Here is a 16,525-nt window from a genome sequence, read left to right on the forward strand (position 1 = left end):
GAGTATGCGTGCCGCTCCTATGGAGCCGTGACGCAAAACGCGACCTCTCTACACTTGGCAACAACGAGTTATTCTCTGCAAGTACATGTACATAAATATATATTATATATTGATATATATATATATATATATATTTTTTTTTTTTTTTTAACGGCATACATTTGTATGTAAAGCATTTTTTAGCGCAACTTCTTCCCCGCTGTGCCGCGACGCGCTTATAAGCATAACAATGTCTCTTTGCCAAGTGGTTGCAGAATGGACTGGCTGCCCCCCCCCCCAAAATCTCCCACCTTCTGGCCATGATGTTGCTCTTTTGCCGTGCATTCACAACTTGGTTATCACCTTCTCTGTCTCTCTCTTGTTCTTTCCCTTTTTGGGAACCCCCGAATAACTCTCGCTGTGGAGATGTGGACAAAACAGATGTCCCCCCCACTAGTCAACACATACCAGCAGAAATATGAATGACTGCAAACTGGTGTAGGTCCCATTTCCAAGTGGGATCCCATGACGTGAAAAGAATTACTTACCCTCTCGTCTGGGCATAGTAAAGGGAAAAACAAATTATACAAATATTACCCTCACATGTACAGAGGTGTCCTGATCGATCATGTTTGTATATATGTCCCGCATGTATAAGGGGGACAGACAAACAGTACTTTATTCCCTACTCTAATATTCCGAAATGAAGGAGGGGGGAATGACACGAACCAGGATTCCCCACTTAGTGCTCATATGTGAAAAGACGCCTAGTCCATCCCTCGTCTCCGCACAAATCTGTAATAGTGTTCCCCTCCTCTTGGGAAAGTAAGTTTACTCGGTAGGAAAAGACCCCCATTAGCATGTATATTACTCACACGTGCAGTCTGCCCCTCCTTTTTTTTTGTGTGGCGCCGAGTAGTACTACGTGCATAACGTGCAGTCAAACAAAGTTTTTGTCGGACCGCTCAAGCGGACACAGTTAAATTATTGCGCAAAGAGTGGGGCATTCAAAGTAAGACTCCAAAAAAAAAAAATTAAAAATAAAAAATAAAAAATAAAACAAAATGAATACTCAAACGGCACTTAAAGCAAATTTAAATCATCCGCGGAAAAAGCGGCAGCAAATATGTGGGAAGCCGCAAATTGAAAAATTCGAAAAATTGAAAAAATTAAAAAATGGGAAAAAATTAAAGAGGCCAAAGGGATATGAACACGCGTATGAAAAAGCACAAAAAGCGACCCATCCCTAAATGGTTGCACTGTCTCGTCTGCCCTCAAATATGTCGCTTCGCTTTCTTTCCTTCCCCATTGTGTGTATGATGCTTGGAGATATAAATGGCCGCTAACCCCCCGAGGCTAAAACTTCAACTTCATCATTTCGGAAAACTCGTAAAAGTCGATCTACCAAAGGGGGAAATAAAAAAAAAAAAAAAGAATTGAAGCGGGGAGGGACGAAAAAGACACTCCTGCTCAACATACGCGTAGACATGTGTTTTGACCACAGGCCGGCTTGCTCTCCACATGGCGAAGATAGCAACTGGACACAGGCATATATGTTTGCTTGTCTTTTGTTCACCCTCCGCTGCACGCGATGCACGCGCTACACCACCGCTACACCCGCTTCATTACCTTGCCGTCGCCATTTTTGTCCACCTCATTGATCATTTTCTTAACTTGGTTGACGTCTCTCTCTGTGATGTTTCCTCTTCTGTTTCCGTTGAAAAGGATCTGAAGTGGGAAGGCGGCACAGATTGGTGACAAAACGGGGACGAAGAAGGGTGAAATAAATGAAGGGAAAAAATTCAAATGTTCTCCTATGCTGCTATGTACATTGCTACACATCTGCGTGTATGCACCGTCGGGGTACATTCCCGTGCAAGAATGTGCCGGTGAAGGCTTATACATGAGCTAGCTCCGCGGTGGTAATCTCCCCGTCGTTGTCCACATCGAACACGCGGAAGGCGCAGTAAATGAGCTTCTGCAAGAGGGGAAAGAAGAGGGAAGGAAAAAAAGTGTGATGGGGAAAGGGAGACCTACAGAGGAACACGCCAGTCGTCTGAAACAACCGATTCTTTACTCACCTTGGACAACTGTCTCCTGTCAATCGCAGCCGCCAAAAATTCCGTGTACTCAATGTTTCCATTTCCATCGCTGTCTATCTGGTCCAGGAGTAAGTCAAAATTCGGGGGCAACATCAAGTTGCTCTTTTCCAAACCCTTCCGCAGCTGCCCCTTTGTTATGTTCCCCTTCCCTTCTTCATCCAGGTGTAGAAATGCCGCCTTCAGCTGCTGCACGTCGTAGTCGTTACTCTGTTGAGCAATAATCGTCATGGCTAGCTTTTGAAAACGTAGCATGAGGGCATAATTCTTGAAGTTTTCCAGTACATGTATGTCCATTTTAAATTCTAAGTTGAAATTGCTCGGCTTCTTCTTGAACCAGGGATGCTTCAGGGCTTCACTGGCAGTTGTCCTTTTTTGCGGATCCATGGTTAGGCAGCGCTTGATGAGGTCTCTGGCCTCCTCCGTCACGTCGCTCCACTCCTTGCCCTTGAAGTTGAATTTACCGCTTTTCACCTGTGGGGGCAGACATAAAAAAATCGGGCAGACATAAAAAATCAGAAATCGCCCCAATTCACCACACCAATCAAGTGGGTACAAAGCCATCCCCCGCTTCATAATCGCTGAATGCTCCACAACCGCTCAATGCTGCATAACCGCTCGGCGCTCACCCTGATGAGTATCTCGTGGTCGCTCTCGCCGTAGAAGGGAGGGTACCCGCACAGCAGGATGTAGAACAGCACGCCGGCAGACCACAAGTCGCACTTGTAGTCGTAGCAGCCACCTAGCACCTCCGGCGCGACGTAGTAGGGGGTCCCAGCCTTCGTCTTCATCTCTGAGTTCGTGTCACTGAAGTAGGAAGCCAAGCCAAAGTCAATCACCTTGATTAGCGATTCTGGGCTCTTATCGAAAAATAAAAAATTCTCCGGCTTCACATCTCGGTGACATATATTCCTAATGTGCAGGTAGTTAAGAACGGAAAAAATCTGTTTCATGATAAAGGAAGTGTACATTTCAGAGAAGGGTCCTTTTTTTACAATTCGATCAAACAACTCTCCACCTGTACATAACTCCATCACCAAGTAAATCTGCTTGCTATCTTCAAACGTTTCCAGCAACTTTATCACATTAGGATGATCTAAATTTTTCATGATGTCTATTTCCTGTCTGAATCTGTGTACATTCTTTAACTTTTTCTTGGACACCACTTTCACAGCTCTTTGAATTTTGAGGAGTTTGTCTGTCGCTTTGTAAACGGATCCGTAGGTTCCCTTACCTAGGGGTTCTTCGGAGAGGTTGTAAAAGTCCTGCATATTTCCTGTAAAGCTTAAAATGAACCCCTTCCTGGAGAATTTAAAATTTTCACTATTGTCTGGTTTTTCTGCGTGATGTGCATGCACATTCTCGTGCTGACTCTCCTGCGAATTGTCATGCGCGTTGCCATCTTTGCCTTTTTTCATACTCTTAGTTAATCCCCTTTCTCCCAATTTTGACCTCTTACACTTTAGTGACTCCTCCTCCTGCTTCCCTTTCTTGCTAGCAATTCTGCTTCCCTCGCAGTACGCGGTATTATTTTTGCTGTACTTGAAGGACTTGTTTGTAGACCCCTTTTTCTTCCTCAGGGTCTCCGTCGACCTCTTCATCTTGTTCTTGATGGTTGCATTGGACACGGGTCTGCTCGGTCTGCTTCTGTGCGCGCACACGGTGCTCATCTTTGTGGCGATAGCTCAAGGAACGAACCACACAAAAAGTGGGTCCACAATCGTAAAAAAAAAATGTAAGCACCTAGAGGTAGGAGCACAAAGGTATGACGCACTACTCCACCACGTCTGCTCGCTATGGAAAAAAATTAAAAGCGCCTGCCACTACTACTCATACTACTGCTTACACTCTGATGCCGCTGTGAATAGAACTAAGGGCGCTATAACGAACGAGAACTTACACCAGAACGGGAAAAAAAAGACACCGCCAAGGATATACTCAGGGGCACACAAATTACTCAAAAAAGCATACCACCACTTAGCAAGATGCCTATTTTTGTAAAAAAAAAAGAATAAAAAAATGAGCCCCACTTTTGTGTACTTGTCGGGATATACAAATGACTCGTGCACTGCACCCCTTTGACTTTTCAAGGACGTGTGAACAAAAAAAAAAAAAAAAAAAAAAAAGTAGGAACAAGATCTGTAGCGAAAAATAAAAAATTAAAACACGAAAAAGAGCATAAAATTAAACTCAGATTGGTGGGAATAAAAGAAAAAAACTGCTGTCTTTCAGCAAAACGCACAATTTGACTTAAATACAAACGAGCAAATTTTTTAATCATTTAAAAATTATACGTGTCTTAAGAAATTTACGCAAAAAATGTTACCAACCGTTGTCTGGAAGCAACGTGGGGGAAAAGAAGCGTAGTTTTCACCTGACCGTTTTGTTAAAAAAAAAAAAAAAAAAAAAAAAACTGTTCAGGTGAACAACTGAAAAACGCTCCATACAACTGGGGAAGTAGCTCGAAAGGGGAGAAATAGTCTAGAAAAAAAACAAAAAAAACTAGCTATTTAGCTAGCTAGCCATTGTTGCATACATGTATAGTTAAAAAAAAAAAATTGTGCCAAATTATACCTAATTATATCTATGGCTCGGCAAATTATGACCCGTTCAGGCGTTTTATAGCACAATCGCACGAAAACCCATCGACGTGGCAAATCCTGTTCCACTGAGCAGCATTTCGGGGGAATACAAACTGTAGACTATGTTACTTCACCTTTTAAGTAAGCTTCACCGTGGGAAATTCAAATTGCGTTTGTTAACTACGTTAAGCAAAAGGAATTGTCTCTTTGTGTTGATAGAAGCTCGAATTATCTGAGCGCGTCTTCCATGCCTTAACAAAGTGAACAGTGGCAAAATGGGGGTTGTCCTCCCTGGTGCTACTGACATTTCGGTCAGACGACAACTCCTATGTGTGTGGGGGGAAAAACGTAGCTGCCTCTGTTTTGCACAAAAGGGAGTGCTACAAGACGCGAATGTTCGTGTGCGCAACTGTTGGTTGTCCTTACGTTATATCGTAAATGTGTAACATTATTATGGCTGAGTGATCATTTCTGTTGGGGAAATTCTCCTTTTTTTTTTCTCTTTAAGCATACTCCTGCATGTATGCCTGGATGTGTCCGCCTGGCAGGAAAGGATCCTCTGCTCACTTGACCCTCATCACGTGAACAGTGAGTTCGATGTGCAGATTGTTCATAAAGGTGTACTTCATCGGGTAACTTCCAACGTCGTCGATATTCACCTTTTTGCTTTTTATCTTATCGTACACGTCGTCGTTTTCGCGGATTAACCCTCGCGTTAGGAGCTGCGGTAAGGGGGGCGGTTAGGGCGATGTTTCTCCTCTGCACAGAAACGTCAACACTGAGTACAGTGGTGAGGACTACACAACACACACAAATGAAGTACTACACATGTAAACATGTCCCTTATGTGCGTACGTGCACTCACACGCCTTACATAATGAAGGATATGGTCTTGGGTAACGAGGATCTTTTTCCCTTCAGCGAACTGGAAGGGAACGTTAAAGCCGTCAAGCTTCTTTTTGTACGTCCACAGAAAACTCCTTTTAATTTCATCAATGTACTTGAGCGTATTTTCAGTCTTCTCTTTTTCGACCAGCTCATCAATGGTGCTTCTGTAACCCAATTTCTGCGGTATGATGTAGTTGAAGGCGTGCGAGAGCTTCACCTTTTTTATGTCTCCTGAGGGTGAATGGTGATAAGATAAAAGTTCACAAGTGGGGGGAGGGGCAGAGGTGGAGAAAAGGGGAATTATATAAAGCAGTCTCTTTTTACATTAACACCGCGCACACACACACACATTTGTTATATTGGTGATGGCGAACCTTTTGTTCCTATTTCATTGTCAGCGCTCACAGTAATGTGAATCATCTTGGGGATTTTTTTTTTGTTTTTCTTCCTCACTGCGTACAGGTTATAATTCGCTTTGACCACGCGGTTGCTAAGGTACGCCTCCGTCGTTAGGCTGAGTCTTACTAGACAAAAAAGCAGCACGAAAGTGACAACCCGCATTGTTGTTCCTCCTCTTGGGGTTCTATCATGCTGCTCTCTGATTCTACCATGAGGTTGTGCTGCGTCACTTTCATCCTACTGAATAGCCTCTCTGTGTGGGGGGGGTTACTTTCCTGCCACTTCTCAGATGAGTGGTATACGCATTTTCCCTCCTCCTCTTTCCTGTCCCTTTTGCATTTCTTCTGCCAGGAAGTAGGTCCCTGTTTTTTTTTCGTGTTCTTCCTATATCAGCTTGTCGCAGGGTGTGCATGAGGAGGCGAGGGTAACGAAGAGGACACTTCCTCGTTGGTACGACACATATAAAAGGGAATTTAAAATGGGAGGAAAGTTCTCAACGAGGAGGGCCGGCGGCTGTTGGCACAAAAAAAAAAAAAAAAAAAAAAAAATCAACCAATAAGTTAATCTACGTATGTATCTGTTTATTCACTTGAGTGAGAACATTTTCCCTGTTGCACTTTTTGAAAATGGGGTAGGGGGCGGAAAAAACAAAAAAGGGAAAAAAAAGGTTCCCCCGTTGGTCATTAGTTCCGCACATGGTTAAACGGGGCAAGTGACGGCAAAATTAGCAGCCGCGTTTGGAGCTACCACATTTGGCTCGAAATCCTTAAGCGGAGGTACATCCCATGGTGTTAGCGCCTGAATCATCCGTACCCGTCCCTATCTGTGTCATTCATTCATTTGTTTGTCGTTTGTTCCATTGTTCATTCGTTCGTTTGTTTGTTTATTTGTTTGTTCATTTTCTTTTCTTTTTTCGTTTTTTCATTTCTTTTTTTCTTTTTTGCGGAAGATGCTGTACACTGCAACACCAGCACTTTTGCATACACGAACACACCAGTGGCTAACCAAATAAAAGCACCGAAACATTAAGGGAGTTATCTCTTTTGCCAAATTGGATACCCCCTTACACTGTCCCCGTGGGAGAAGCAATATAAAAAGGAAGATATACAACCAGGGGAACTGAGCCACTTATCCCCCATTTGAAGAAAATTTTCGACCTCTGGAAAGGGGAGGTGGCCACGTGGCGGTGGACAGGAATGTAACACGGAGCGAGCGGTGCAGAGCAAGTCGTTTTAGATGGACGAGCGTAACCGCTCCAGGACGGGCTTAAGTAGAATTGCAGCCGCGGAGGTGTGACTTCCCACCATGAAGGGAGTAATGCGGATTCAGGTTCGTATAGAGCGGCATAGGGAGGGCCCTTCGCTTCGGCGTCAGTTTTCAAAACGCGCTGGTGCATTACACGTTGGTGTGTGGTTCGCACCGATCATCTGACCTCTACCCTGCCGACACCAACCACACTATTAGACACCTCCCACATTTTTGCAGGTTGCCAGAGGGATACATTCCCTAGTGGCCAAGTCATCGGAGGGCAAGCTAAAAAAAGTAAAAAGCTACATCAGCAGCTACCATGAGAATACCGCGGATCCGAAGAGGAAAAACAGATACCTGGGGTTACTCAGGAATATTTACCACATCATTCCGTCTAGGTTTAATGAGACGGAGGTGTGGGAGCACTTCTTAACTGCCCTCAAGCAGGACAGGTGCTTCACTCAGTTAAAAAGTATTGTGAATAGGAACTCGCTCGTCTACCCTTCTCTGCTGTGCAGGCAAATCGTGTTCCTGTACTACATCGGTAAGTGCTCCTGAGAGCGTTGCCGGGCGGGGTTGCCCTTTCGGCCAGGTGACCCCATTTTGTGTACCCATTCGGTGACCCATTCTTTGCTCCCCCCCCTGCAGGGATGGACGATGAGGCAAACCGGCTGGTGGACCAACTGAAGCGCAAGCTAACCAAATGTGAAGCGGAAATGTTCCACGAGTGCGACTCCAAAGTGAATGAAGACATGGGCGATGTGATCAAAATGTTATATGTCCTGTACCACTTAAGAAAGACCAAGCAGAATTACAAAGACGTGGTTCTCCTATGTGACAAGTATATTTGTAATACTAAGCGGGACCCCCTCAACAATTTGAAGTACCTCCTCTACTTCCACCTCTTTTATGTTCAAATGAATCACTCCTTCAGCAAAATGCACAGGTGTATCGAAATGAAGAAGCACCGCATGAACGTGGAGCAAATGATGCTCCTCATTCGTTATGTGAATCTTTACTTGAAGCGCCTGTATTTACGTGGCGTTATCCGGCATAGGGGAGATCGATCAGGTATGGTAGTTGGTAGACAAGGGGATAATTCCCCCGAGGAGGCTACACACACCATGGATAATCACTCCCCATGTGAACGGGAGAAGGAGGTGCTGAAGAAAATACAGAACGAGTTAGATATATTCCTGGGCAACCTACTTAGAATAAATAAAAATGAAAAGGACCACTACGTGTTTAGTAGCTTTGATGATATTGTAATAAACCAGGGGAAGATGGATCACACTTGTTCTCCCCCACCTGCTCCGCAGAGCCATTCTGAAAGCAAGTCTTTATGTAGGAGCAATCCCCTCTTGGGAGAAGGAGGAGACATGTTCCATGCCCCGGAGGATCGCGATGGAGGACCCACGTTGGGAAGGGGCGACCCTCCTCTCCTCCACACATATCAGGTGAAGGGCGCCCAATTGGGGGAATTGGCCCAAGTGGGGGAAGTGGGCCAAGTGACGGACAGAGACCTCATACTGTACAGAGACATCTACACAGCCTTCACAAACGAAGTCATGAAAAGAGTGCTGATCTCGAAGGAACCTTTAGGAACAGACACCCTCTGGAACAACTTCCTGAGCAGCATGTTTAGGGACAACTTCATACACTTTATGGTGGATAAAATGAAAAGCAAAGTGAAGGTGCTAAACGAGGAACAATTTTTTACTTACCTCAAACAGGTAAAATTGTTGAAAATAGGAGAACATCCTTCCGTCACCAGCATACTGCAAATATTTTTTAAACATTACTCAATTATTCAAATGAAGTCATTGGACAATTTTCTCATTGCAGACAAGATGACCTACTACACAGACATTTTTTGCAAATGTCCTTTTGTGCAAAAATATATTCTGAACATGTACAGGCAAAATTTGAACTCTTTTAATGTGAAAATTTTGAAAAAAATTTTGGCCAAGTTGTTTTACTTTTTAAAACAAGATAAATCTCTCATTAACGGTTTCGATGTTCTTATAAAAAATATTTTTGTAAAAGTTGGAGTACATGGATCATTTAGTGATATCGTCATGGTTTTGCACACACTCAGACAATATAATTTTTACAAAAATGGGGTGAATAATGGGCATTCAAGAAGAAGGGATTATTGGGGGGGGACTTGGCATGATGACATTTCCGTACCTTTGGGGGGACCCACCCTTGCCTACGACGAAGTGAAGAAAAAAATGCTTTCCTTCTTTGCGCCCATCTGTGCAACGGACAAGTGTGACGAGGACGAAATTGGGTTAACTCGCGGGGGCGACAAGATGGACGGCCTCTTCCACTTGAGCGCCCCCCGTCTGGACTATATAAGACGTGGCGGTAGGACATATACCTACGCCAACCGAGGCAGTGAGTACCACTCCATTTGCGAATACATGCTGTACAGAACGGTGATCGAGAAGATGCAAGTGGGAGAGAAGCTCCGCTACGACAAGTACTTTGATCATAACATCATCCTCATGATGAACAAGCAGCTAGCAAAATTGTTCCTACTCTTTGTGAGCAAATTTTTCTCAGCCATGAGGACCGGCCACAGCCCCCTAAACATTTTCGACTGCATTAATAACTCTGTTAGCGAAGGCGGGGAAAAGGCAACAAATATATTGGGCGGTGTGGAAAGCAGCTTTGGCGGTGCGGGGAAGGCGGGGGCACACGAGAGTGATCAGAGTGGACGTAGCGGCACAGGCAGCGGCAGTAGTCTCTTTGAGGAGGAGTTCCCATTTGGCGACGCATTGTCTGTCCGCTCCTTCACAAAGGACAAGTTCGGGATCCCCACCCGAGTGCTGCAAACCTACGCACAGAAGCACCCAGAGGAGTACGCCGCCGTGAAGCGCTTTGGCGATTTGCTCCTACTCACCCTCATCGACCACTTGCTCTACTTTGAACTAAAAGGTTCCCACTTTATACATTTCTTCTTGAGATTATTCGAAGAGAACTCATGGCCCCTCTGTACATATCACCATTTTTTTTTTTATCGAATGTTTAAAAGCTTCAAGTACAGTCAGATAAGTGCCCGGGACAGGAGGTGCGTCCGGGAGGGGGACGACGCTGCGGGTGACGCGGCGGCGGGATACCTCTCCTCAGAAGAGGCGTTCGAGAGGCGCAGACAGCAGATCGTCGGTATTTGTAGGGCGAAGGTGATGTCGGCCATCCGGCGCGGTCTGGGCGTGCAAGGGGGAGACACAAAGAATGAAGTAAACGTGGTAAACAAGGTAAACGTGGAGGACGCGGGAGGAGCGAACGAAGGGTACAACGTGGACTGCCTGATCAACCTAACATTTTGCCACCTCCAACAGGAGGACATAATCGACCTATTCATAAGCACCTTCCTGTCGGCGCTAAACGACTACCTGAAATGGAAGGGAAAAGACGCAGTTGTGAAGTACGCCCTTGCTAAGGACCCCACAGAACATACCAGCTCGAGGGACGAATCAGCGACAGAAACGACTGACCATCACACTACCATCATCAATTTTAACGACTTTGCACAAATTAGAAAATTATTTAACGAACATGGGGAGAGTCAAAAAATGAAAGTCCAATCTAAAGAGCTGATTAGAAGGTATGAATTCTTTTACCTGAACATGATAAGTAGGGGCAGATGTAGTGATGCCTTGGAGGACCCTTTTCCCACCCGAGCCGACTACCTGTGTTACGCAGATTTTGTATTCCACAGGGGGGGAGCGGGATGCTCTGCGCAGGATCTGTTGCGACTCGCCAGGGGGGTCCATAAGTACGGCCCCTGTGACCAAGTAGAAAACCTACTGGGAAGCATTCAGGCGTCTTGGAGCAGTTGCGTACACATGGACAGGGGAGCCAACTTCGACGTAGATTACGAAGTGAGTGGCTACGTTAACTTCAACCCTAGTGCTCAGTCCAACTCCATCACCGTGCATATCAGCTACCTCCTCCTCACCGTTTCCGTGAAGAAAATTTTGCTGGAAGACGTAGCACCCGTGTTGAATCAAATTAACAATGAATTAGCAAACGGTGCAGATATCCCCCCCTTTTGGCGTCTCCTATTGGTGCAACTTATTTATATGATTAGAATTCAGGGGTTGTTTTCATTCGACCTGATTTGCTCCAAGTACAAACAGCTCACCCTCTTGTATACACGATCGATTAGCCAAATGAGAAAAGAGAGACAAAGGAGTAGGAGTACCCAGTGCTCCCGTTATGGTGATAACATGTGGACACACGAGATTGTAAAATATTTGAAAGATCAGAAGATCCCCTTTGAGGAACAAGTGCACCTGGTAGACAGTCCATTCACATTCGACATTTATATACCCTCCTTGAATCTGTTTCTCCTGGATGGAGAGAAGTTTCTTTTTTGTGATACCTTTATACGTTGTTTGCAGGATAACCTGTTTAGCCACATGGATTCAACGGTGGTTCAGGTGCACGAGGGGTGCTACCACTGGTTGGTGCGTCATAGTGAGGGTGGTGATGAGACAATCGATGTGGCGGTTAAAGGGTGGGCAGTGTAGCAAGGCACAAAAAAAAAAAAAAAAAAAAAAAAAGGAGAGTCACTTGCGGAGGGTGGTAAAGGCGTAAAGGGACGCGTTTTTGCATATACACATGTCCGTTCGCGTGGTTACGCGGCCCAAGTAAACCAGAGCCGCTGAACAGCCAAACCGATTGACAGCAAAATGGGCTAACCGCCTAACCGCAACTGGAGCATCTTCCGCTGCCACACCTGCTGCGTCGACTCGTACAAATCAATGTACTCGTCGTAACTCATGTTCGTGAGATCGATCGGGAAGACGTGCAGTGCGGGGTTGTATATGTTGACCAAGTTGTACTGGGACTCGGCATACATCCTTTTGAAGGTGCCGTAGTTTATGTTTAAGTTGTTACTCAGGGGGAAGAGTTTCACGCAGTCCCTTTTCTCCGTCCCGAGCGGGCTGCTCGATAGCAGGTTCGTGCTTGTCTCATACGCTGTGTTACTCGTTTGTTTAGACTGTTTCGCCAGGTTTGTCTGATTTGCCTGATTCACCTGGTTCACTTGGATCGTCTGGTTTGCATGATTTGCCTGATTTGATTGTATCTCCTCTTGCGCACCTTGGTCCCTAACAAAATGGGGGAAATCGTGCAGAGGGGCAGATATAGAGGCGAGCTGACGCGTGCCACAATGAGCACCAGGGGGGCTCCCCTCAAGCGCGTAATATATTTTTTAGTTTTACGTGCAAGAAGCCATGCTCAGGTATTTAGCTTCGAACACCTCGCAAAGTTTTATGCCGGCCATTCGTTCAATTTCCTGTAAGAGGGACAAAAAGAAGAAGAAAAAAAGGTACGTCTGTGTGGTGTAGTAATGTTAGTACCAGCACACTGGCTGCATTTTTCCACCTGACCCTGTGTGCAATTTTTTTTTTTTTTTTTTTTTTTTTTGGCTAGTTCACCTTGCCTGTTCATACTTTTTCATGCCCACTTAACTCACCTGTCCATCCCGCCCAACTTTGATTGGCTTATTTTCGTTCAAGCTATTTTTTAAGTGAGACACTTCTTGAAAGGACACATCGACGCTACGAGGGGAGGAAAGAGTAGGGAGCAGCGGACAATAAGCAGAGCGATGTTCTTTTGTGTGGTGGTTTATTTTGAAGCATGTCGCGGGATAGGTGGCTACTCTTGATGATGGTTTTATGAGTGGGCGTTGCCGTCGCTTCCCTCCCGCTTCTTACACTCGAATCCACTGAATGTCAAAGTTCCGTCCTCGAAATATTTTGTCATCATAGTAGAAATAGACATTGCTGTTTTTGGATTCGCCCGGCCTGGGGGAAGATAAAAAGGGGTGCAAAGTAAATGTGTAAGTGTGCACAAATAAAGGTGTGCATGTGTGACGGGTGACAGTTCGTCTGGTCGGCCTCCCCGCGGAAACATTACATGGACCGCATGACGGCGTAACCGCAAAATTTGGAGCTCCCATTGACGGAGAAGATCAGTATCACGTAGTCGTTTTCCTGATGGACGGGCGAAAAAAGGATAAATGAATGAGAAAAAAAATGGGCAAAAAGGAGGGTAAAACAGATGAGCCATTTTAACAACGTTTTCTCCATTAGCAGCGATGATGAGGGGGTCCCTCGGTGCAGTGCCGCAGTAGTCTTGGAATTCACTAGCCGTTCAGCTTCACTTCCCCCCCAGGTGAGTCATTCGCCGCTCATGTGTCACGTGCAACTAACCGTAAAAGCGGGAACAAACTTATGTTCATTTTTTGGAGTCGTGGCCCAAATGTTAAAGTTTAGCGAAATGGAGATATTTTTGTCTGACGAGCTTTTGATTAAAAAGAATTTGGTCCTCGCACTTGTGTCTGGGAGGGGTAAATGGGAAAAAAAAAAAAAGGAGAGCTTGAAAGTAGGCGTGCGTTGGAGGCGCGCACCGTATAGGACAACGCGGCGTATAACACAAGGCGAAAGAAGTGTGTCCGGGGAACTCCCACTGGGGCCAATCGCAGAACAGACGCAACTGTCGCTTGGGTACATGGCACAGAAGCCCAACCCCCTTCTCGCGCATTCTCATTTATATTATTTACATAAACTATTGATGCCCTGGAATGACAGGGGAGGAGGAGGCGGCGGCGCCGCGGGGAAGTAACTTCCAGGGTTCATCCTTCAAAGGGGGGGGGTGAAAACTCTACCGTGTACTATTGCGGAGCATAGCGCATCCAATTGGGGTTTCACTTTTTTTTTTTTTTTTTTTTTTTTCTGCGTACCGGGGGGGATATATTAGTAGGAATAATAAAGGCAACTCTGTGTGGGCAGTCAAGTTCGTAAAAAAAAAAAATTCCGTCGCTCCCCCCAAATGGTCCTTTTCCGCACTTGCACGCGGTGTACGGAGCCGCCGCCTTACAAAAAGGGGAGTTTCCTTTTTCCTGCGCTTTGTGTGCCGCTGAGGCCACATCTGCCGAGCTGAAGGCAAAAGGTCAGCTGATGATCTCACCCCCCCTACATAAGCGCAAAAAAAGGTAACGTGTATTTGGCACAAAGAAAATACAATTGGGATAACCCCGTGCGGGGAAACCAAAGAATTAGATGCGACATGAAGTGAAGCGCTAATTGGTAGGAGGCAACAGACGCCACCCCACCCCTGTCTGTTTTAAGTGCATAGTTGTAGGGGACAATATGTGCCTCTCCCCATGATGGTTTGTGATTTGTTTTTTTCTCACTTTCCTGAGCAAAAGAGGAAAAAAAAAAACGCAAAGGTGAAATGACCTGCAGTCCAGATGAACCCTCACGGTGAGAAGATCCCCCACTTGGGGAGACGAAACAACCAGCCTGAGGGACCGATAGTCTCCTCTCAGAACAAAGTAGTACACAAAAAAATGGAAACCCAAATGAGCCAAAGATATAACGTCACCACACAGAGACACACCCAGATCGGAGACAGAGTTGTGAAGATTACCTTCACGAGTGACAAAAAAAAAAGGAAGGAAATGAAAAAAAGAAAGCAAATGAATATGCTCATTAGCCAAAAAAGAAAAAAAAAAAATGAATTTGAAAAAAAAAAAAAGATGCTCCGAAAGATGAATGAAATGATTCGGACAGAACGGGAAAAAGGCAATGTGTATTTTTTACCCAAAAAGTTCAGACAAAAAAAAAAAACAAAACGAAAGAAGCTTATCCTGCTCGAGAAGGAAGCAAAGGAAAGTGTTTACAAGGACTTGCTCGGGGCAACTCAAAATGGACATTCCATGAGGGGACCCAAAAAGACGCTTCCCCCAATGGAGGGATCACCAAACTATGCCAGAGAAGGCTACATAAAGTTTATTTCGCGAAAGGCCAAGTGGAGAAAGGCTATGAGACCCACCGACTCTGCTACCTGTAGGTGGGGCCAACTGAAAGGGGAGCAAGAAAAGAAACGTCACTCATCCGATAGCCACTACTTGGAAGAAGCCACAAACGTTGCAACACAAATAAGTGAAGAAGTCGCTCGCGTGAAAAAATTTCTCCTCCTGTGGGGAGGAAAGTTTCAACGGGGAGATGTGCAAATGAGTGGACCAGCTGAATCAATTCGGAAGAAGGGCGCAGGTAGGGTCCCCCCCGTTGAGGTACACTCAAAGGCGGACAATCTAAATGTCCCGCCTCAAACAACACAGTGTAGCAGCGGTGACTTCCCCAACAGGGACCAAATAAAAGAGTCCATCCTCAGAAGCGAAAAAATTATGAACTACATACAAGAAAGCAGGGTGAAAAAAAAAACGTACATTAATGAGTATGTCGATCAGGTAATAACGGAGGAGCTGAACAATATGGTAAAATCATTTTTGGAAAAAATTTCAAAATCGCAAGAGCAACTGTATTTAATGAAAAAAAAAAAAAAAAGATTCTACTTGGGGCTCCGGGAGTGCTACAGACACGCTTGTGTTGACAACCCCAAGTTGGTTCTTCTGGCGCCGAACATTGAACCAATGACGAACGGTGTGTTCGATGATCAAGTGAATAAAATTATTTCCAAGTGTCAGGAGAAAGGCATACCTTTGGTTTATGCCTTAAGCAAAAACTTGCTGGGCAAGTGCATTAAAAAGTCTAGGCAGAGCGTCATATGCATTGTCGACAACGACTCCTTTATACGGGAGTGCGACGCGATTGTGCAGCTGGCCAATTCACTCAGACGGCATGCGCCACCTACCACCCCTGACACATGCCCCCTTAATCCCACTGTGAAGGAGCCCTGCGACTAGCTCTATCCCGCTTCTGCTGCGGCCCACGCGCGACTTGCACTGTGGAGTTTTTGTCCCACGTCATGACGTTTTTCTACGTCACTACACTACACCTCATTTGGGGAAAGACAGCCACATGGTTTGCCCCCCCCATCTAGCTCGGCAAATTCCTAATTCGCACGATCACAAGCAGTGTGAGCTTTTGCGTCACACACCCGAGGTAATAACGGTCGGGAGAACAGGCGAGGTACACCACCTGTTCAGTGAGCTAGCTGATTGACCAGTTCTTGTTCACTTCCCCAAGAGGAATTTCCCCCTTGATGAGTTCACCCGAATGATCTACTCTGCTCACTCGCGTTTCCTTTTTTTTTTTTATGTTTAATCTTCCATTTTAAAAGCATAATATGGTTGAAATTTTTTTTTTTTTTTTTTTTTTTTTTTCGAGTTGTCCTTTCGGATGGCAAAAAAACTTCCGATCTATGCGCGTGGACACACCACGCGCACTTGAAAATGTGCAGTGCAGTTGGCATGAAAAGGTTGTGTAGCCACAGGAATTGGTACATGAAGAATGGTATGGGGGAAAAAAAAAAAAAAAAAAAAAAAAAAAAAAAAAAAGAAAGAAA

General features: G+C 45.2%; 5 protein-coding genes across 5 annotated transcripts; 2 read left to right on the top strand and 3 right to left on the bottom strand.

The window, feature by feature from the left end:
• Window positions 1-1,335: 1,335 nt before the first annotated feature.
• Window positions 1,336-3,748, bottom strand: AK88_00657 (CAMK/CDPK protein kinase; the record flags this gene model as incomplete). The annotated part of the gene is made up of 5 exons (XM_012478303.1): window positions 1,336-1,380; window positions 1,609-1,707; window positions 1,883-1,957; window positions 2,061-2,552; window positions 2,708-3,748. 5 exons carry the CDS (start codon window positions 3,746-3,748, stop codon window positions 1,336-1,338), a joined length of 1,752 nt encoding a protein of 583 aa, XP_012333726.1.
• Window positions 3,749-5,223: 1,475 nt separating this feature from the next.
• Window positions 5,224-6,109, bottom strand: AK88_00658 (uncharacterized protein; the record flags this gene model as incomplete). Its single annotated transcript, XM_012478304.1, has 3 exons — window positions 5,224-5,382; window positions 5,535-5,779; window positions 5,923-6,109. 3 exons carry the CDS (start codon window positions 6,107-6,109, stop codon window positions 5,224-5,226), a joined length of 591 nt encoding a protein of 196 aa, XP_012333727.1.
• A 1,143-nt stretch (window positions 6,110-7,252) lies between these two features.
• AK88_00659 (uncharacterized protein) lies at window positions 7,253-11,736 on the top strand (the record flags this gene model as incomplete). The annotated part of the gene is made up of 3 exons (XM_012478305.1): window positions 7,253-7,276; window positions 7,433-7,739; window positions 7,844-11,736. 3 exons carry the CDS (start codon window positions 7,253-7,255, stop codon window positions 11,734-11,736), a joined length of 4,224 nt encoding a protein of 1,407 aa, XP_012333728.1.
• A 167-nt stretch (window positions 11,737-11,903) lies between these two features.
• AK88_00660 (uncharacterized protein) lies at window positions 11,904-13,851 on the bottom strand (the record flags this gene model as incomplete). The annotated part of the gene is made up of 7 exons (XM_012478306.1): window positions 11,904-12,318; window positions 12,433-12,506; window positions 12,687-12,771; window positions 12,928-13,017; window positions 13,130-13,206; window positions 13,426-13,553; window positions 13,776-13,851. 7 exons carry the CDS (start codon window positions 13,849-13,851, stop codon window positions 11,904-11,906), a joined length of 945 nt encoding a protein of 314 aa, XP_012333729.1.
• A 614-nt stretch (window positions 13,852-14,465) lies between these two features.
• Window positions 14,466-15,923, top strand: AK88_00661 (uncharacterized protein; the record flags this gene model as incomplete). The annotated part of the gene is made up of 1 exon (XM_012478307.1): window positions 14,466-15,923. The coding sequence occupies one exon, from the start codon at window positions 14,466-14,468 to the stop codon at window positions 15,921-15,923; it is 1,458 nt and encodes a 485-aa protein (XP_012333730.1).
• Between the last annotated feature and the right edge of the window lie 602 nt (window positions 15,924-16,525).

This window comes from Plasmodium fragile (genome assembly GCF_000956335.1).
Source record: "Plasmodium fragile strain nilgiri unplaced genomic scaffold supercont1.5, whole genome shotgun sequence".
Classification (NCBI taxonomy): domain Eukaryota; phylum Apicomplexa; class Aconoidasida; order Haemosporida; family Plasmodiidae; genus Plasmodium; species Plasmodium fragile.